At 32.9% G+C, this 22,812-nt stretch overlaps 2 protein-coding genes across 3 annotated transcripts in view; one reads left to right on the forward strand and one right to left on the reverse strand.

Annotated features, from left to right (window-relative positions):
• LOC145283723 (ribonuclease H2 subunit A-like) overlaps positions 1-22,812 on the forward strand; it is a 180,187-nt gene that overhangs the window by 57,444 nt on the left and 99,931 nt on the right. The window lies entirely within an intron of this gene.
• Positions 3,217-22,812, reverse strand: part of LOC145283724 (uncharacterized) — a 45,207-nt gene continuing 25,611 nt past the window's right edge. For both annotated transcript variants that reach the window (XM_080132774.1, XM_080132775.1), the window contains exons 2-3: positions 9,671-9,844; positions 3,217-3,849 (exon numbers count right to left, since the gene is read on the reverse strand). In XM_080132774.1, the coding sequence (XP_079988900.1) occupies positions 3,251-3,849; positions 9,671-9,844 (773 nt within the window). In that variant the 3' untranslated portion in view covers positions 3,217-3,250. The remainder of the gene's footprint in view (positions 3,850-9,670; positions 9,845-22,812) is intronic.

The following is a 22,812-nucleotide window of genomic DNA, read 5'->3' on the forward strand; positions in this document are numbered from 1 at the left end:
ATTTGTGTCAGGGACACAAGACATATCTAGCAGCATTTCTCACAGAATATGAATTTCTGTCGAGAATAGATCACCCAGGACTTGACCAGGATTAAAAGTCTCCAAATCAAAGAGAAGCAACGTATTTGGAACAGCCAATAAATACAAACCCAGAGTTTTATTGTATATTTACAACCAGAAGTTTGAGGCAGGTTTCGTTTGTTTTAGAAGTTACAAAAATTTTCACTTGATCTTTGTTTATAAAAAAAAAAAAAAAAAAAAAAATGTTAAGATTAATTTCATTAAAATAAATTGAAAAGAAAAAAAAAATCATTCAATTGTCTCTGAAAAGATGTACTGTCAGCATCAGGGGAAAAAATAAAATAAAATAAAAAAAACCCGGACATTCTATAAGAATGTGACATCCCCATTTTGTAGTTATGGCAACAACTCAAACATTCATTAAATTTCATTAATTCTAAACAGATCTAAATGTAAATGCTAAACTAGCTAAAAAAAAAAAAAAAAAAAAAAATTTTCAATAAAGTTGTAAAAGATTTAGTGATCTAAAAAGAGACTTGTTTAAAACATTCAAGATTAAAGACACCTTTATTCAAAGAGATATCTATAGAAAATTATTCAAAGTATTAAAAAAAACAAAACAAAAAACAACATAGCTCAACCCAGCAGTAACAAGTATGAGCCTAAATTATCAAATGTACACATCACTTCGTTTTAAGTACATAACCCACTCATTAGACAAGTAAATGCATCACATGGCAAACACGAAGGAATTTTCCTTCCTTAGACAAATTGCCAAGAGGAAGTGATGTAATGGTACATCCACTGAACATGGCATGTGGTGTTCAAATTCTGTCAGGGCTAGAATCACTTACTCTTACTCTTGGGAAAGTGATGCCCTATTGTTCAGTTAGAAGGTATCGTTTTGTTTTTTTCTAGATTAACAATTTAGAAAAAAAAAAATTTAAAAAATTGTTTATCTTGAATATAGGAGCACAAATGAACCATAATACTTAACATTGGCGTTGAAACTTTAATTCTAGCCAGAAATTGGTATGTGCCAATTTCAAAGCTTTTAAAATCACTTGAAAGGCAAAAGCTTGTACATTGTCAGACGTTTTTCCTCATAAAAAAATAAAATACTACAAAAAAGTACTATGAAAATAGTGGTGTCAGAAGGTAGATATGATTTTGAAGCCTTTAAACAGGCAAAGTAGTAAGTTTTCTCAAAAATTAAAGTTTATAAGTCATAGTATAGTATCAGTGTATTTTTGCCCCCCCCCCCCCACCTATATTTTGAAATTGCTAATTTGGCTAGATTATAGTAAAAAAAAAAAAAAAAAAAAAAAAAAAAAAAAAAAAAAAAATGCTCTTTATTATCAACATAAAGTGATATGATTTTACTCTGGCAATGTTGTGATAAAGGGAGGTCATGTGATTCTTTAGAATTAACCAAGTGAAGTGGATTCTTGATTTTTATTTTCAAACACAAAATGATTAAAAACAACATTTAAAAAAATTTTTAAGTACTGCTTTGAGATTTAAAATGCTGATTTTTTTTTTTTTAAATTGTTTGCATATATGTTGGATATTTTTTTTTTTTTTTAGCTAGTTGAGTTTTCAAAAAAGAAAAAAAATTGACAGTACTTTAAGAGTACAATTCATATTAATTGTGTAAAAAAAAAATTTAATGAATTAAGTAAATGACATTTTATACTTATTTCCCTTTATAAGAGTGCTATAACATTAATACCGCTGTATGGCAATAATCACTGAAGAATTTTCAATCAAATTTGGATGAAAATGGTTTCATGTTAAGAACTTGAATATTCATTAACTGTTGGATGAAAATCGTTTCCTAAGAGAATTTTAACATTCCTCTTAATAGGGGTCAATACAAATATAAAACCTGAAAGACTTACCAGCAATAAAAACTAGAAGATTAGAGGGGGGGAAAAAAAAAAAAAAAAAAAAAAAAAAAAGACTACTGTTACCACTGCTGAGAGATTTCACTCCCCAATGAGCCAACTTCATAAGTATTAAGAAACTCGGCTGTTTTCTGACAAGATAACAGACCATCTGGTGGGGATCAAAGGATGCCCTATGCAATGTCGCCTAGAGTAAATTATTTGTTGAGTATAAAATGAATACAGAAATTTTACAGAAGTAAAAAAAAAAAAAAAAAAAAAAAAAAATGGTTATTTTTAAATTAAAAAAGAATCGAGAAAAAAAAAAAAAAAATTAAATGAAAATTTTTTTAGTAAATAAAAAAGAAAAAAAAGTCCATTGAAGTTTTGATATAGTTTGAATTTATGTTTAATATTGAGTTGCGAAGAGGAGTGTATTGCAGGGTCAAACCTTTCCAAATAGTATTAATACATGAATAACCGCAGCATAGCTAATTCCACATATTATAGTAGAAAGTTCATAAACTGAGATTACATCATTTGATACATTTTATTGCCTAAGCCATCTCATAGACGATGGTTTTATTCTGATTATTTTGACTTAACTAGTTCTCTTGACAAATACATGTCAAGCCAACATGAAACCATTTTACAATTCAAATAATTTTAAAAAACTTGGATTTTTTTTTTTAGCAAATAGTTGGCTTTTAGCATAAAATATTTGAAATAAATAAGTGTCTGAGATGAAGAATTATGTAAAAGCTTTAGGTGCCTGTGTAGATTTTTTAAGCCATCTTATTTCACATGAAAACATTATGTACTTACATGTCGAAATTACTATAAATTTAAACAAAAATCTCAAACCAATTGTGGATGATTTTTGTTAATATACACTTCGCACATCTTCTGCATCATTTTTCATAATTTTTGGAAATTATACTAATTTTGACACGTATGTAACGTTTTCACCCGAAATGCACAGGTTCAAAAGATCAATGATATACAACACAGTTTTATCTTAAGAGTATTTTTGAAAATTAAAGTTCTAGATACAAGTGTCTATAGTTGGCATTAGAGAGAATAAACCTATAAACAGCATCGGACACACCATACGTAAAATAAAATCCGCGATATTCCATGATAAACATGAATTAGAAAAAGAAAAAAATGAAAATGGAAGTAAAGGGGGGGGGAATAATTCACAGCAGCACAAAAAAATTTTTAGTTTTACAGTGAATATCTTAAAGTTAAACTTTGGAAATAATTAAGTTTTATTTCACAGCTGCAAAATAAAAGAAAAAGAAACATCTAAGATATTGTCTTTATTGATACTTCCCCTTTTTTCAAGAGGGAAAGGGTGCTATGGCATTCATTTCTCGTTTTGACACAGTTACAGGTTTAGTCAAAAGCCATCGCTTTAAAGTGCTGTTTCCTTCGCCCAGTCGATCTTCAGAGTTACCTTGGAGTAGAGGTGTCGGCGATGAGGATTTGATATCCTTTTTGGTGGCAGTCAAGTTTAACAAAGAGACTTTCTCCACAAGCGACATATTTGAGTCACCTGAATGGAGATTAGAATCACTTCTAAACTTTTGTAAATGTTTATGACAAGAGGATTCTGGTTCTGTGGAAATTTGATTTTTCGAGGGATTTAGATCATCCGTGGAACGAGACATTTTCCGGTTCATCAACGATGGAAACATGGCAACGTCCGGCATAATATCGTCACATTCATCGTCAAGTTGAAACATTTCTTCATGGTATTCATCATAAATATGCATCATTTTTGGCACAGACCTATTTCTTGATAATGTTGACATTTCTTTGGTTGATTCCGTTATAACAACATCTGGAATTGGTTTGGATTCTGGTAAGTCTGGCAGGCGAGGCGTGTCTTTGAACAGCTCTATCGGTTTTATGGCACTCTTCTCCCAGGGTTCCATTACTGAATAAAACAGAACAAAAATGCATAAACAAATTATTAAAGTGAGAAAGATAAAAGACATCTGAAAGAAAGGAACAAAAAGAAAAAGTTAACATTTACTTTATACCGGCTGGCCCACTTAATAGTCCAATCTCTAATCTTTTTCTTAACAACCAATTGATATCACAAAAAACAAAATGCAATTCTTTTTCCAGCAAGATGGCATCATGCCACACGTCTCACAGATTACTAACACAAATTCATGACATGTTTACGGAAGAGTATAATAAGCAAAGGGTTATGGCCACGTAGTGGCATGTGATTTTCATTTGGGGGAGGGGGTAATTTTAACAAAAAGTTTATGCAAATAATCCTCACAATCTACAGTTCCGGTAAAAAGAGTCCGCACTTATTTTTTCAAAAACTGCAAATTTAAGCTAAATTCAATGTAACTTTACACAACCTATACCTCATTTGATTCACCTTTTATTTGTCTATAATTTTACCTGTTCATATTCGATTTTTAATTTAAAAATTCTAGTGTTCATGTCAATTTAAAAAAATAACTTCAAATTGAGGAGGCAAAAAGAGTCTGCAACAAATTTGCTTAAAACCAGCTTAAATTATTGCCCTAAATCAGTTTAAAATATCCACCAACAGGCAACAAAGCATCTCTAATCGTAATTGTTCCAGAGTCCATATGTCACGACTTTCTTAGTGATCAATAATCTCCACCTTTCTGGTTTATCCAATCATGAAATACGCCACAGATTGAAACGTGATGTGAAAACGGTACGAAAGACTGCAAAGCAGTAAGACACCGGCAGTGTTCGTGATGCCCCAAAATCTGGTCGTACTAGAGTTATTTCTAACAGTGAAGACAATACTATCAAGATCCACAGGCGAAGAAAGATTTGAAACGGCTCCCCAAATCCAACAGTGCAATCTTGTTAAAAAGTGCTCTTTCTACTGTCAACAGATTAAAGGAATTTAATTTGCGAGGATATGTTGCAAGATGCAAGCCAATAATTTCTGTAAAGAACAGAAAGCACCGTCTGGACTTTGTCAGATGCAATGAAGATCATGACTTCATATTGGTCAAAAGTGCTTTTTAGCGACGAAAGCAAGTTCAATAGGCTAGGCAGTGATGGTAGGTATGTTGGAAGAACGATGAAGAATTTAATCCTAGGTGCTCAGTTTCAACGCTGCAAGGTGGTGTAGGTTCAGCTTTGAGGTGGAATATTAGCACCAATGGTCCAGGACCTATAGTTCGCTTGCAAGGTCAAATTAATTCAACCAAGTTATGTTGACTGAGCATTTTCTACCCTACTTTGGTCGGAATTTGGATGATAATCCCATCTTCATGCAGGATAATGCTCCCATTCACACAGCTGGTAATGTCAAGAGGTTCCTGGAAGAGCATGATATTCAGTGTTTGGATTGGCCTGCAATCTCCAGACCTCAATCCCATTGAAAAAGTATGGCATTACATCAAGCAAAAGTTACGCAATGATAAAATTTCAAATTTGGAAGAACTTTGGACAAAAATTAAAAAAGTGGGATGCTCTTTCCCCAGAATATTGCTGCAGTCTAATTCAAGGAATTCCCAAAAGATTGCAGGCTGTCAAATTGCAGAAGGGCTATGCTACTAAATATTAACTAGTTCATTGTGTTCCTGTTGTATTTGTGTTGCATTAACGTCCTAAAGTTACATTTAAATAACAATTTTCCATTGTGTGGACTTTTTTTACCTCCTCAATTTGAAGTTACTTTTTTAAAATTGATGTGAATACTAGAATATTTCAATTAAAAGTCAAATATGAACAGGTAAAATTATAGAAGAAATAAAGGACTAATCAAATGAGGAATCGTTTGTTTAAACAGTTACATTAAACTTAGCTTAAATTTGCAGTTTTTGAAAAAATTACAAGTGCAGACTTTCTTTTTGTCACCTGTGTAGATCAACTAAAGGAGAACATTACCAACACTATCAGGAGAATCAGAGAATATCTACAGGCAGTATTTACAAACTGCAAACGTGCCCAGAAATGCATAGATGTCAACGGAGGAGCACTTCCTGCTTTTTATAACACTACAGGTAATTTAAACAAAAGAATGTTTCTCTATTACATTTTGTGGGCTATTTTTAAGCGGGCCACCCTATATTAAATTTCTGAATTTTTGAGATTAAGATTGGTTATTTGAATTATTCGGATTACTGTTCTCATCTGGAGATGAATTTTCACATTTTAATCAATGTAACCTCCATCCTTCAAGTGTATCTTGTCGAACTTGGGCTGGCTGGATGTTTCCGTCCAACTTGGGAATCTGGACAGAATTTCTCATGGAACCCTTTATTTACTTCAAGGGGGTAGCATGCTCTCGTTTCAGCCCTGACTCGATGTCCTAAGTAAATCATAGTTGTATTTTTTTTTTCAATCGCTCACGCTGAGATTGAACTTTCCCGCCTTCAGGAAAATATTGCTATTACAATTGATTTTTCCAAGTACTCTAACCACTGTGGGTTGAAGGTTCGACAGAAATATTCCAGAGTTCGATAAGAATAATTAAAAAAAAAAAAAAAAAAAAAAAAAAAAAAAAATTAAATTTACTTTGCAATTTTTAAAAAAATATATTTTCATATAGTACTAGTTGTAGCTACCCAGTGTCATTCAGAGGTTAGTTGCAATTTGTTTTGAGCATATTTCTTGTTAAAGCAACATTTAAAATTTTTTTTTTTTATTTTACCAAAGTATTTTTTTTTTGGTTTAAACATTTTTTAAATCCATATGAAAATAATTCCAATATTGTTCAAATATTTCCTCAAAGAAAATAATTAAATTTTATTCTTATGCTGAATAAAAAAAAAAAAAACATTTACGAGTGTTTTGGATATAGATGTACATAAAACATCTATATCAAAGTATTAACTTAAATAGGGATGGTATAAAATTGTGGGGTCTGCGTTTGCACCTGGCCTCCATAGAATGGAAATATGTCACAAAGTTTAACAAGGTGTTTTAATATAGATCCACAGAATATTGTGATAAGAGTTTCATATTTTGCTTTGGTTTTGATACCCCCAAATTCGAAGCTATCCCTTTACAACCCTTCCTTTCCATAACCTATCATTTTCATAAATCAGGGTCCATTTTGTGTAGGCTGTTTTTGTACCCAGTCAACGACTGGTACTTTTGCTAGTATATAAGTAAAGGACTAGTTCTTTTACAGTTTTAATAACTAGTCCTTTATTTTTCCATGTTTAAGCTTAACCATTCTTTGTTACACTTGTTACTTTTTGCAAGAGCAGTAAATTGGTAGCAACAGTAGTCACTGAAGCAACATGGTTGCTATGGAAACCAATCATAAAAACGTCACCCACCTTATGTTTCTTTTATGATTTTGAACAGTAAATTCATAACCTGTTTTACTGAACGAAAATTGAACATTTATTTTTTCACACTATAGCCGAGAAGGTGATCTATAAACTAATAATTGTTTGAAATTTGGTTGAAAAATGAGTGAGCAGTGAAGCTTTAAAGCAGTTCTAAATGACTAAAACTGCCACTTAACCATATATTTCAAACACGGTAGGGTTTGAAAGAGATATATAACAAAATGTCAGGGTTTCAAGTATTTTGTAATTATTTGAACAGTACAAGATGATTTCTGGTCATTTGATCACTATTGAGAGTCTTAATATTGTTCTTGTATATAGCCTTTTTAAGTTGTTAGTTTCCTTTAAGAAAGTTACTTACGCCCAAGAATATCCTGTGCCTCTACAAGGCCACCATTTACCCATGTATGGAGTATTGTTGCCACATTTGGGCTGGTGCATCTGCTATTAGTTTCACTAGTAGACAGGGATCAAAAGAGTTGCCAACCTAATAGATCCCACACTGCCAGGACGAAATGTTGCAGCCCTCTGCCCGTTTTACAAGTAGTTTAATGGTAGGTGCTTCGATGAACTACAAGCCCTTGTACCCCCCCCCCCCCCGACATGCAAAATCTCACTCCTATACAGCAGAGATCCCCCAGGTGAGAGAGAGACCTCTACTCTAATAGTTTCTTCCTTTGGATTGCCAGACTTTAGAATTCCTACTTCCTGACTGTAACTGACATGCAGAAGTTCCAGTGTAATGTAAACATATCTTGCTGCTCAACTCTACATAGAGTATCCATACAAATTATGTCCAAGATAGTAGCCTCCTACATCAAAGTGGTACTGTACCTTGTTTGGGGTAAAAATGCAATGAAATAAATGAAGGTACTGTGTTCTCCTTCCAATTAGACACGACTTGAAGTGTTTAGTATTTTTATTTAAATTCTAAGTTACTGCCTGTAGTGAGGATTGAACCTGTCACTTAGAAATGATCGATACTCAACACTTATCAGCTGCACTATGGGTCCATGTGAAATGTTATGAAAACAAAAATGAGAATAGTCCAAACAATTCCAATTATCAATCAAAAAATTTTCAGGATAGTCTGTTTTTGTTAAAGCAAATTGTAATAATGAAAGACGCGAAAAGAATTCTCAGTCTAACATTTAAAAGCAACTTTATTGGTTATCTTTGTTAGTAAGAATAAGGAAACCGGCTAAACGTTAAGAGTTTATGTAGAGACGTTGATTATCCAGACGCCTGTTGAAAGAAAGAGTTCATGTTTGAAGTTATGGTTCATCGCCATAATGGATTATTTCTCACCTAGAAGTGTGGGTCATGAAAGATTTAGGGACAGTCTTGTAATACGAGAAAGAAAGTTTGTATATGTACTGCATGTGGAGATAGCTATGTTGGCTTGTTTTCCGTCATAGTCAGAGCTCAAAGGTTGGGCGAGTTTTGTAGAGACCCAAGAGAGAAGTTGGGGGCAACAGGTTCATTCCACGTGGAGTTGTTATCAGTCCATGACCTGGGAAGGGAGAGTGTTGCTGGTTTAACATTTTATAAACTCAGTCACATGACTGAAAGCTGGCTTCTGATTGGACAAGCCAGGAAAGAAGTGCAATCAAAATCTTCAGCCAGAAGAATTCATCTGCTACAAAATCATTGAAATGGAATTTGTTTTTTGGCAAATAACTTTCAAATTCCTCACCTGAACAAGTTTAAATTTTGATAGTATATTTTCAGTAAATTAATTCAATATACAAAATTTGATATTTTTATCGACAAATACAATCATAAAAATATGTACATTAAGATGAATTCAAATAATTTTTATACAAACTTCACCCAATATATAATCACGTTAACACTGGTTCTTGTCAGATTACCGAAGTTAAGCAAATTTGAACCTGGCTAGTACCAGATGGATGACCATTTGGGGATTTTAAGCACTGTCTGTGCTCTCTGCTTATCTTGGCAGTTTTCAGTCATCCTGAACCTTCACTTGCCACTGGTATTTGACACTGACTCAAGAGGTGTGGTTGGAGATTTCACAACTCTTGCTACAAAAATTCCACACACAGGCACCCTTACAGTGGGTATCCATAGTTTCAAGACTGGAGGAAGCTCCTGTATATAAACATACAAATTATGGAAGTTAAATCTAGTATTTGACAATGCAATATGTGATTCTGACTAGCCAGCCATTTATATAAATTTTCAATCTGCATTCTTTACATAAAAGGAATTTCCCTTTTCGGATAGTATCAAAAGCGACAATATTTTTTATATTACAGAGCGAGGAAAAAAAAAATTTTAACACTTATCTGCTTTTATAAGCAATCAAGGGAAATTCTTTTTAAAAGTACACAGTATCAAAGTTATAAATTTTATCTTCAAACAAAATAAAAATAAAATAGCAAAATTTCAGTATTTTCAATCAAATCTATTTGTACATACATGTATTTTGTCGGCTGTGTCCAATCATGTAACTCTCTTGATAAGGAGACTGTACAACTCCGAATTCATTTTCATTGCCCATCAATTCTGAGCTGGGTATGCTTAGTGACCCACTTGTTAATGGAACAGGATTCCCACTCATTTTTATCAGCTCAAGTTTATGAACAAAATTAACTGCAAGAGAAAAAAAAAAAAAAAATCATTAGGGAAAAAAAAAAAAAAAAAAAAAAAAAAAAAAAGATTCGTTTTCAAAATGTTTTAAGACTTTATAACCTATAAATATTAACCCAGCCTTGTCCAGGAACTATTGTTCATTTTTTTTTTTCTAAATATTTTTCTTTGTTAGATTCAATATCTAAGCTTTAAAAATAAAATTTAAAAAAATGGAATTTTACTAAAACTAACAGTTACTTCACTTAGTAAAGATTTTGTTTTTAGGTGTTTAAGAAAATCAAAGTCAAATTTTTGTTTTAAGTGGAGAAGGGGACTAGAAGTGAAATGCAGTATCGGTTCTGATATCACACTTCATCTATTTTGTCCAAAATCAGTGAAGGAAAAATCCTAGACTAAAACAATTTTAATTTGTCCCAATCTATGTGCCCAGTTTTGAAGGAGCTAAATTTTACCCACATTACAAACTGACCTTGTGTCGGTCCTCGTGGGAAAGCAAGTAAATAGGGATGCAGTGGTTAGATGTATTCCTTCCTGCCTACTTCCACTTCTGGCCATCTAGCTGAATCCACCGTGAAAAATTTCCCCCACTATATCTGTGCCTAAATCAAAACGCGGATTCCATGAACAAAGCTTCTTTCTTAGAACTGCACGCCTGTGGAACTGTTCCGTCTGCCTGCTTCCCACCGGACTACAACTTGGATGTCTTCAAGTCCAATGTTAACAAATTCCTAATGAACCGCCCCCTTAAGTAAACACTTCAGATCTCCACACTACCGTAATGTACTTGCAATAACCCTTATCCCTGAGTGGCTTCCGGGCCTTGATAAGTGGTGATCACTAAAAAAAAAAAAAAAGTCCAGTCATCGACACCCATCCTACAAAGTCAACAAATGTGAGCAAGCATTGAAATGGTATTAAATGACCATAAGAAGTTGCCTTTGGAGACAACTTGATGCTAGGCACGATTTGGAAAACAGGTCCATATTGGTGTAATGAGAATCAGCAAAATTCCACCCCTTCACCATAGGTTTTTTTTTCCTTAAACTGCTTCCCTTTGGGAAACAGTCTGCTTCCACAACTATACTAACATGCAAAAATTTAAATGTAATTTGAACAAACATTTTGTTGCACAAATCTCTACTTAGGATGCCACAGTGTAAATCTGGCCTTGAAATCATAACTCTTTACATCTAAGTGGCAATGTGCCTTGTTTAGGGTTAATATGAAGTTAAAAAAAAAAAAAAAAAAAAAAAAAATTTAATATAAGGGCAGCATAAAATCGGTATTGTTCAGTCAAGCAGGGAAGAAACTCGTAATGCAAGTTCATCCCAGAAACAAAGTAAAAAAAAAAAAAAAAAAAAAAAAAAAAAAAAAAAAAAAAAAAAAAAGATACCAACTGTCAGTCACGAGCTTATATTTTCATTTCACACAGCCTCCCAAGCACTTGAAAATCAGGCTTTTATAATTCGGAATAGCTCAAATAACTTATACTTGTTCTTTATCTCTCCTAAAGATGACTTAAAGATAAACTGTTTATAACCAAACCAACAGCAATAATGGGAGTATAGACAGAATTGGGGGGGGGGGTCCATAAATGTTTTTTTTTTTTAATACTCTGGCAGAAGAATGAAGAGAAAAAAAAAAAAAGTGAAGACAGATTGGATGTGTAGGTTTTTGTCACTGGTTAAGTAGTGTTGGAGAAACATCAAAGATTAATTTATTAAGAACTATCCCTACCTACAGGATATTGTCTGAGATGCAGTAAAGTCATTTTAGTTTTTACTTGTGTACATTTTTAAACTTATACAGAAAAAAAAATTTTAGTTAAAAATAAATTATATTCAATTTAAAATAAATTACATAGTTATACTTAGGAACAAAGCTTACAAATGATATGTATAGTGATCTTTTTTTCTATCAATTTAAGTTTTCAAATATCTTTCCTTTTCAGGATCTGAATGAAATTTTAGATTTATTTTAGCCAAATGAGTGTATGAGAGTTTTACTATTCTGTAATAGTAAACTTCTAAAAAAAAAAAAAAAATAAAAAATAAAAAAATAAAATAAAATAAAAAAAATGGCTTCCATATTTTATGGACAACTAGCTGGATGCCCATTGTTGCCCAGTTGAACAATATGCTTAAACATATTTTAACTTATGCAGATTGCATAAGTATTAAAAAAAAAAAAAAAAAAAAAGTCATTCATCGAATTCCCTCTTTTTTATATCACATCAGCTGATATTTGGGTTTGACTATAAATGCCCTGGAAAAGTCACTTCTGATTAATGTTTAGTTTTAAAATATGCAAACGAAGAAATGATTTGCAGTGATTTTAAGTAGTACCACTTTCATTGTAAATTGAACTCATTAAGAAAAATAAATGAAATGCTGCGGTACATCTGGACTTAAACAGGGAGACCATTCGATCTGCAGTCGAATACTCTACCACCAAGCTATATTTCCAGATAACAATAGTTCTGTTTTTTTTTTTATCTAAGATCTAAGAACACTGCCAGACAAATTACCTTTGTGTGTAATTTGCAAAAGCGGTTTCAAAACGGTTGAGCCTATGAGGAAGAAAAACACACATACACACAGAAAGCGACTTTATATAATAGAAGTAGATTGTTGCATAAAAGATATTCCAAATAGAAATGACCGTATTTGTAAATAAATTATAACGAATTGTAATTTTCTTTTTAACATGAAATATCTATTCAGAATGGAATATTGACAACCAGTTGAAACTAATAAATACATATCGAATACAGTATATTTCGGCATATAAGACTGCCCTTAAAGTAAAAAAAAAAAAAAAAAAAAAAATCTTTAAAAACCAATATTTCGTAAGATACCGAGTGTTGCAATCTCTAGCCTAGGCTAAACAAACATGGTTTTGTGATTTAGCAGTCGTTTTATACAACCGATATATGATAAGTTTATTCAATTTTGCTCCAATTTTGTACCCAGTCTTATCTGACTGGTTACCTTATGTGGAAATATACAGTAAATAGGAAAAAGAACTACATTTGATATACTATTTAAAGCATTTGCTAATGGGCCACACGACTGGGGTTCACCAAGAAAAATGGCACCTAATGTCTCTTTGTAAAACACTCATTATAAAAAGGTGAGGATCAAGGCTAAGTGGAATAATTTAAGAAAAGGAGTGGTGCCCTTCTTGACATCTCAGTTTAGTAGCCAATAAAAAGGGAGCTTTTAGATCATTCGATTACGATTGACCTAGATACTTGAGATTCCATTTTTAAATTGATTTGCAGTTTCATAGGTATTAACATTTATATCAGAAAACTGGTAGCGACACATTAATGGAGTTGTCGAGTGGAATAGTGATTTCCTTTCTAATCCATTCCTTCAAATCTTCAAGAGTTTAAAGAAAGTTGGAAAATATTTAGGAAGCTTAAAAAAAAAAAAAAAAAAAAAAATCAAAGGTTTCCATTTGATTAGAGATTTGTATTTAAATGCAAAAATAAATTTAATAATATTCAACCATTCATCTGCCATAAAGCACTCATTCCAAGTCAATGGTCGACAACTTTATAGCTATATATCTCTACAATTGTATAAATGCAACCGTGTGTGCAAATTGGTTTCTTATAGACTGAAACAGCTGAACAGATTTTCTTCAAAATTTACAGAACTTTAGTGTACAAGTTCGGGAGTGATCTTAGTTAAGTTTTGTCTCAGAATACCCCCGATAATTACTGATAATCGAAACAGTTATTTTTATTTATCGGTTAAGCCATTTTTTTTTTCCATGTCATCGCTTAGCAACAATGATACACCAACGCACCATTAAAATTCTACTATGGATAAGTTGATAGTGTTTTTTGGGCGTTTTTCTTTTTTTTTTTGCCATGATGTGGTCTGTAGGTTCAAACTCCGCATATGAAGGGCTTTCACCAAAAATGACATGTTGAAAACCTCTGAATAAAAGTTTTGTCCTATTATCAAATTATGTTCGTTTTATATTTTCTAAATAAAGGGGAGGGAGTGTGCAATCTTTTACTCTTTAAGGTTAATTTTGGCCTGGAAACCATTTCTCAAGGGGAGATAACTTTGGTAACAAGAAAATGGGATATCTGATTAGATTAACACTATTTTTGTTTGCTTCATATTGTTATTGCAAACAAGTGATCAATAAATTTGAAATTCATTGCAGAAAGAGCAAGAGGATGACCACTAAAAAGATGGGTCGGCCATATAAGGGCTGATATTGATAAGTCTCTCCTGACAGCTGAAAGACTTATCCAAAGCTATGATAAAGGTGAAATTTTGTCGATGAATCTGAAAACAAATTAGAGTAAAATGTATGCATCAAATGTATGAAGTTTGGTAAATTTTATTTTAGTACACTAAGTACGTAATAGGTGTTGCCCGAGAGTCTATATTTTTATCTTTGCTTCACTCATTGTTTCCCTTTCCTATCTTAATTTCTTGTAATAAAATGTTTTTTTTAAATATATCTTGGAGTGGGGTGGGGGAATTCAAATCAGTTTTACAATAAAACTGATTGGCCATCTTACAAAGTATTGTAATATAAACAGTACAAATACGGTTTTATTTTTAACTTAGATTTATAAATAAAGGCCAGAGGTTAAGCCAAGTTTTTATTTAATTTACTAGGATTTTAAAACGAATTCATAAAATTTTTTTTAGTTAACAATTCTCAAATTATTAAATCAACTTTTAATTTTAGTAAGTCACTTATTTGTAGTTACACATTGATCACTTTGAAAATATTCAGAGACATGCAACCAAATAAATACTCTGCATCAAATAGCTACCATACGGTGAATACCTCATCTCCCTAGGCTTGCATTCACTGAAGCTGAGGTTTGGCAACTAACTTGCTAAACTGACAAAATTAGCAGTTTTTATCTACACACGTCTAATGCATATGGACATGCCTACGCAGTCAGAAAACAGCACAGTTCGCATTACTTGGACTTTTTTTTTTCATGCTCAGAATTGCAGAAACATGGAAGAAACTTTCTGATCAGCTGTTGGCTACAGAGACATTGTCTCTTTCAGAATTCATGCTTCGCAAAAGTTGCCAAAATTACATCTGATGTGCTCCCCTCCATACCAATTTGAGGAGTTCATAACGATTTCATTATCAATTAGTAAACCCAACATTGCAAAATTGAATGAGGATCAATGTACTTTTTTTTTTTTTACGATATCATAAAACCATATTAGTTTCTTTTTACTGTCCTTGCTCTCCTCTCATTTCATTCTGATATAGTCCAGAGAAACTGAAATGTTGGAAAATTCACTAATAGTGCCTCATACGTGCGGTTTAAATTTCATTAAAATCAGATGTGTATTTGAAGTTTTATCAGGTTCTGTTCCCTGGGGTCACAGAAATCTGGCATAGAGAATAAGATGGAGATTCAAGACCGCTTCCATTTTCTCCCCTGGATAATTTTATAAAAATAGGATTTTTTATGCTTTAAAAGCGCGTTCAATTTAATTTTTTTAATTAGTTTTCATATTCACATTTTTCAATTAAAAATGAATTAACGCTTTCTTAAAAAAAAAAAAGTCCTTTCATAAAGAACTCCATTTAGATTTGTACTAAATGGCACCAAAGAGAAAGCACACGAATGACATTCGTGTTCCTTTACCAAAACAAAAAAAAAAAAAAAAAAAAAAAAAAAAAGAGAAAGGGGGGGGGTGATAAATCTTAAATTAAGTAGGAAAACGTTGACGATTTTTCTTTGAAAAATGAAAATTTATCAAGATTTTTCAAACCATCTTTCCAAGTATCATGACAGATGCTAAAAAACCTTAAATAGATCTTTTACTCCAACTTATTCAATTTGACTTTAACAAGAGACAAGGCGTTATTCTGGAAGTACCTATAAATAAATGTATGTTGTTTCAACTAAAATAAAAGTCAAAGTCTTTGTTGCGATTGTCTGTATACAATACACGTTATTGATGTTATAAGATCTTAGTTATCTTCTCCCTCCCAACTCTGTTTAAGCCAGCATCATTAGAGATACTGACTTTAATGAGGGTTGATACTCTCTTCCTCTGGTCCCATACCACTTTGTTAGGTCTATGAATTTTCAAAGTATAACAATAGTGGTAGTGACTTAGATCTATGGATATGTTGTGTGCATGTGTTTCATATATTCACAAAATTTCAAAAGATATATTGATAATGTAGCATTCTTAGGAGGATGAAGCAGACAATTTTATGTAGCTTAATTGCCATATCTAATATATATATATATATATATTAGATATGTCACTATTATATTTGTACATTTCCACAAAAAAATAAGTTTTCTCAAACAAAATGAATCTGTATTCAGTTTACATTTGAAAACAACTTTCCCACCTATACTGGAAGATTGGAGAGTTCAGTTGGTAGACAATCGAACCTCATTGGTCACGGTTGGTAGTTAACTAGCAGCTAGGTTTTTGTAATTTTACGTGTAAACATACATTACACCACAAAATCGAACAACTTAGCTGATTAACGCAAGTTAGTAAAGTAATTAATCTGATCAACAAATCTATCTATTTACATTTGTTTTGCATTTTGGGAGAAGGGGGGGGCTAACATTTGGCTTCATTCTGGCCAATTATTGATAGATGAAAGAACTAATTTATGAACAAAACGTATCAGACAAGGGAGATGGATGAGAAATCAGATGTGGAGAAAGTATGTGGGTATATTCACTGGACAGTTTTTGAAAATTATTTTTGTAGAGCATCGACTTCTATTTTTACTGAAATGATCACGTCTTAAGATTCTAGTTTCTTTTGCAGTTTACATAAAATCTTAGTATTCAATTATCTTTCCAGCTTTATTAGAGATACTGACTTCAACTAGGGTTGATACTCTCTTGTCCCATAGCATTTTGTAAAGCAAAAGTGGTAGTAGTTGTAACTAAACATGCGTGTACATATATTTTATATATCCACATTACTTGTACTTGAAACGACATTCACCCTGGAGGAGTTGAGTCGGCTTCATGAAGATGCACATCTCGTACCACTGCGGCCCAAGCCCGGCGATCGGAGGCAAGATCTCGAGTGAGCAATAGCCAGTCACGTCTCCAACAAGACAGGCCATAGATGAGCGGGCCCGAAATAAGCTCAGTGTCGGCTTTGATAGTCCCGAGCCACGTTCTTAGCTGGCCACCGACACGTTTTTTCCAGCTGGGTAGAGGACGTGGGGAGATAGCCTCGTGGATAAAGACCCCCGCATCACAGCGAGAGGCATGGCCGAACCATCGAAGGCGTCGGGCCCGCAGTAGGTCAGTAATTGCCTGGAGATTGCAGCGACGCCGGACTTCTCCCACATTCTAAAAGATATTCTATTATAAGAAAAGATAAAGCATAAAGTTAGGAACTTGATTATATTATCAAGTCAATATGGGTTACAAAAAGAGGAATAAGGGAAAATCCTAGGCCATGGCATTTCGAAGCTAAATGCTTCTTGTCAGAATATATATTTTAAGAGATTTCTGTATTAATTATATAGTATTAGCCTGCCGAGTTGTTAGATGAAACCCAGAAAACTCTGCGCAGCTAAATTGCCATATATATATATATATATTAGCAAGATCTGAAAATAAAAAAAAATTTAAAAAATTGAATTTTTCCAATTGTCAGTATCGTAAAATGAATTTGTATTTTTTTTTCTTTAAACTCGTGTTCACCCCCCCCCCTTACATAGCCATTTGGACGTACGAGGCTACTATTTGGGGCTCATGTCCAGGATAGATGGACAAGATTTGTTTATGTTGCATTTAAACTTCTGCATATCAGTACAGCCAAGGAAGCAGACAGCAAGAAGGGAATTCCAAAGTTTAGCTGCTTGAGGGGAGGGGGAACAAAAAACTTAAAGCTTTCTGGCATTTAGGGAGGGAAACAGTAAAGGGATGAGATCTTATTGCTAATTTAAATAAGACATCACTTTTCCACCTATAGTGGAAGATTGGCGAGTTCAGTTGATAGACAATCGAACCTCATTGGTCACGGTTGGTAGTAACTAGCAGCTAGGTTTTTGTAATTTTACGTGTAAACAAACATACATACATAACACCACAAACTCGAACAACTTAGCTGATTAACGCAAGTCAGTAATGTAATTAATCTATGATTAATCTATTAAATAATTATTTACATTTGTTTTGCTTTGGGGGGGGCGACAGGGGTGGGGAGCTAACATCTAGCTTCATTCTGGTGGATGAAAGAATTAATTTGTGGGCAAAACATAAGACAATGGAGACCGATGAGAAAATGGATGGCAAATCTATCGAAATTGTCTAAAAGTTTTATCTTGGTTCTAACATTGGAGCACAGGGTGGAACAGGTGCTAATGTGATTGCAAGAATCAGATGTGGATAAATAAGTTCAAACTTCTGCCATTACTATCCAACAAAGCATTACCACGGTCAAGCAAAGGAGAAAAAAAAAAAAAAAAATCTATCGGGCATGTATATGCAGTGTGATGTATGGAAGTGAAACCGGTTCAGTGAAGGTTGAAGATATGCATTGCATGGAGAGAAATGATATCAAAATGATACAATAGATATGTAATGCAACTCAAAGACAGGTCTAGTTCTGAACTCAGAGGAAGATTAAATCTGAGTAGATGTGCATTAAACCACATTAAAAGAATACAAATAGAAAGTTTTTGTAGTTGTAGAACAGTTGAAGTAGCAGATTTAGTTCAGAAGGCAGACAAGGAAAACCGGCATGATGGTGATAAAAATGGACCTGAGAAAGAGGGATAAAGACCTGGCCAGAGATAAGTTAGATTGGAAGTTAATTTCTTACATGGAAACAGATGTTAAAACAACTCATTTGAATCACCAACAAAAATACTTCGTTAGCCGTTTTTGTAATTAGAATATCACTAGACTTTCAACCCATTAATAAGTGCTTTATGCTAAATTGATGGTTGAATATTAAATGCTCATTTTTGCATTACATAGTAATTTATATTCATCCCCAACTGTGCATCGAACAGATACTATATCTCACTCGCTGCACCATATCAAAGGTTCATACAAAATTTCAGACAGATTAGCCTAATAGTTCTGAGAAAAAGTTGAAGACAGGAATACCAAAAGAAATACGATATCAATGTTTACAAAGAAAGTCTAGTAATTTTGTATAAACGCAATGAGATTGCGAAAGAACAAGGAATCAAAACTGGATAGGTGCCTTTTGTTATGTGTAAAAACAAACAAACAAAATAAAACAAGACTATTGACGCGAACATGTAATCTCACGTCAGCAGATGCGTCAGTACATTTCATTGAGTGGAGAAATTAGGTTTAAAAAAAAAAAAAAAAAAAAAAATTCTATTTGGGTGATCCAAATTATTTACAGTGAAACAATTTTGGTACTAACTTCCATTAAGGTCAAGCAACCATGAAATTTTCCTTATATCATTTTTCCGGTTGTAAACTGAAAATAATGTTTACCATTGTTCTCTTAAAATCTATATAAATAAACCAGATGTGTGTTTAACCGAGAAACTTTGGTCACATAACACTGAAATTAACAGGACAACCAAGGACGGTTTATAAGGAGTAAAATCTTTGGACGGATTAATAACGTGTACAGAAATATGCCGGCAAGTTGACATGCAAACTATTCATTTCAACTTGCAGACATTTTTATTACTTTTCTGCATGCGCAAATTCAACCATGAGCTAGAAGTAGTTCAATTTTAAATTTTATGTCTGGTTAACTCATACGGTAGGGAACACAGCTGGAGCGTTAAATGTTTTAGTTTCAATTCTAGCTGATGGCACTGAAGTTTATTTTTTATTTTTAACTTTGAAATCGGCACTAATATTTAGAGAATTGGCTCCGCGATATAAATTTGCATGAATATATTTAAGTGTATTTCACGACTGACAATGAATAAACACGACATCCGACCTATGTAATACTTTTTACCATCTATAAAATAATAATCTAAAGCAATTTCATGTTTGTATATATGTTATCACCTTCCACCACCACTATCCTTAAGTCATTTTTAAAATGTCATCTGATGTTGCTGGAATCGTCTAATCGTTGTAGAGGCAATGCAAAAAGTAATGTTTTAAATTCATCTGATTATGCTGCTGTATCGAACCTGAAACTTGAACTAAGTAAAATACACTTTCTTAGCCTTTTGTATAGGATCAAAATGCAATTTCTATTCTGTCCAAAGATGATACATTAAGTTGTAATATCTTCGTCCATACCAGATGTCCATAGAATAGAAATGTGTCACAAATTCATAGAGTTTCGAAGAAAGAGAAGCACTCTGGTTATGGGAGGGAGTCTAAGCTTCAGTTTGAGTTAGTGTCAGTTGTCCATAGAATGTAAATATTTTAAGCCCGGTAGCAATAGAAGATCAATGCAACTGTATAATCATTTAGCTTTAATTCAATATATATATATATATATATATATATATATATATATATATATATATGTGAAGCATATTTTTTATAAATATTTTGTTTTAAATAAAGTTTTGATATTAACTCCTGCACAACTACTTTTCGTCTAACCAATGGTTATTTCAAATTTTAGATTAACCGACTCCAGCTTGAATTTATACCAACATGTAGGCTAATTTACTAATTAAAAGGTTTCTCACTTCATATGTAATACAAATTACAGTTACATTCAACATGTTATAACTTAAAAAAAAAAAAAAAAATACAATTTTTGTGCTATTGCATATAGTCTGATAAAATTGCATGGGTTGCGAAACTACAAGTTTACCTTTTTTAAAAGGTTTATTTTACAAATAAATTTGTTTTCTAATAATTACTCTTTCTTGGTTTGTTCAGAGTTTTTTTTCTTTTGAGGAGGGAGGGGCTATTGTTGCCCCTCAGACTTAGAAACAAAACAATCTATTAACCCTAACAAATAAAATCAGTGTTTCTTGAAAAAGAAATATATTACAAGAAATTAAACAATGGCGAACTTAATGTAGAATAATGCCGAAGAAATTGTCTTGTATAACGGCGACAAAAGAGGGGCTTGCCACTGATTTAGGGTTAATTGTAAATTAAAACTAATACTCCTTCCTCCAAATCATATCAAAAGTTATTAAAACAATTAGCATGGTGGACTAAACTGAAGGGGGGGGGGAATAAAAAAAATAAAAAAATAAGAAAGTTATTTGTACAAATTTGCACGGTTGACCAAATTTTTGATCTCACCACTGAAAAAATAGAATTAATTGATAAAGATGTTAGCAGCTTTGAGCTTAATCACTTTAATATACCCAAAATGAACTTAGTAATTTAATTTTACAAAAGTGTTGGTGGTATTCATGCTTTTTGGATAGAATTTAGGTTAAATTCAATTTTTTTTCCCTGTTTTGTTTATTAGATTGTTAGGTAAAAGTATAGGATAGTTACAAACGCCTTCCCATGTTAATAGGTTTCTAAATAACATTTTAACACGATCCGTATTCTGCATAATTATCAGTGTTGGTTCAATTACATAATAGTGGTATGGCCTAAGTTTTTACAACTACCTTGTTTCAATTGTAGATACAATTATTAAGCATTTAAACGTGTTTCAAACGTCATTGTAAAATTGAAATTTATTGCATACGGTCAAGTTATATATATATATATATATATATATATATATATACACACACACAGTCATAGCTCTTGTGAGCTGCAACGTTATTCGGCTATGGAATCACACACACGAGGATAAGGGTTAAGGAGTACAAAGTGGTGACAGACAGTGTAGTGATCGGTAGTGGTGAAAAGAAAATTAAGAATTTGATTAAAGGAACAGGTTAACAATAACTTGTTTACATTGGACTTGAAGGCTATCATATTGTAAGCTGGAAACGGGCCAGCAGAACAGTTCCACAGGCAGGTAGTTCTAGGAAAGCTTTGTTCATGGAATTCACATTTAAATTTAGGCACAGAGTGGGAAGAAATTGTTGATAGTGGCTGTAATTAGACAAGCATTTTTTGTGAAAGTTTGGCAGGGGGGCGAGACCATACGTTATAGCTCAAACAAGCACTTGTCATGAAAATAATGATAGAGCACCATAGAACGATAGCTCATCACATCTCTTGTGCGAGAATAGTTGCAGGATGGAGAAATGGGCATTATTTAGGTTTTCAAAACTCGAGGAAAGATAGGGTGCTCCGAGCAGCTCTGGCCCAGATGTGGCAACAGCACTTCATTTTAAGACATATTTACAGGTAAAGGATTGTGCCGAAAGAGATACCTTCTGAAGTGATAGAACTTTTCTAGCAACCTTGGCAACAGATTTGATGCAAATCTTCAATTTTAAGTCAGGAGTGAACAACAGTTTATCAAAGCAGGTACCTTCTTCGAAACTAGTGTCATTCGTATTAGGGCCAAATGGGACCAGAGCATTTATAGTGAAAAGATAGAGGCTTGATTTTGGAGATGTTAAAAATTAACCAGCCACTTTTAGCTCCATTTCACCACATGCACACAGAGAGACAGAAATCTTAGTGGTTATTTATCTTAGTGTTGCCTGCATATATGTTGCCAAATGAATTTAGAATGTGATTTGGGAGATCATTGATGCAAGTAAAGAAAAGAGTTGGAGCTAAGATGGATCTTTGAGGCATGCCAACATTGATACTTTGGATACATGCCCATCAACAACTTGTAAAAACCTATCGAAGAGAAAAGATTCGATGGATGGGAAGACATTTCCAGATATCCAAAAGCTGGAAATTGTGAAAAAGCTCTTTATGTAAAACCCTATCAAATGCCTTTGATATGTCAAGAGCTATTGCTCTTAAATCACCATCAATAGATTCATTGATTTCATATGAAATTAAGAGTCAGTACATCAGTTGTAGATCTTATAGAAGAGAAACTATATTGTTCATCAAGTAGGTTATGTTTTGTCGAGGTAGCTGACAAATTTCTGAAACAGATTCAAGCAATTTA

The sequence above is a fragment of the Euprymna scolopes genome, chromosome 8 (assembly GCF_053919585.1).
Source record: "Euprymna scolopes isolate OS-2025 chromosome 8, ASM5391958v1, whole genome shotgun sequence".
NCBI lineage: Eukaryota > Metazoa > Mollusca > Cephalopoda > Sepiida > Sepiolidae > Euprymna > Euprymna scolopes.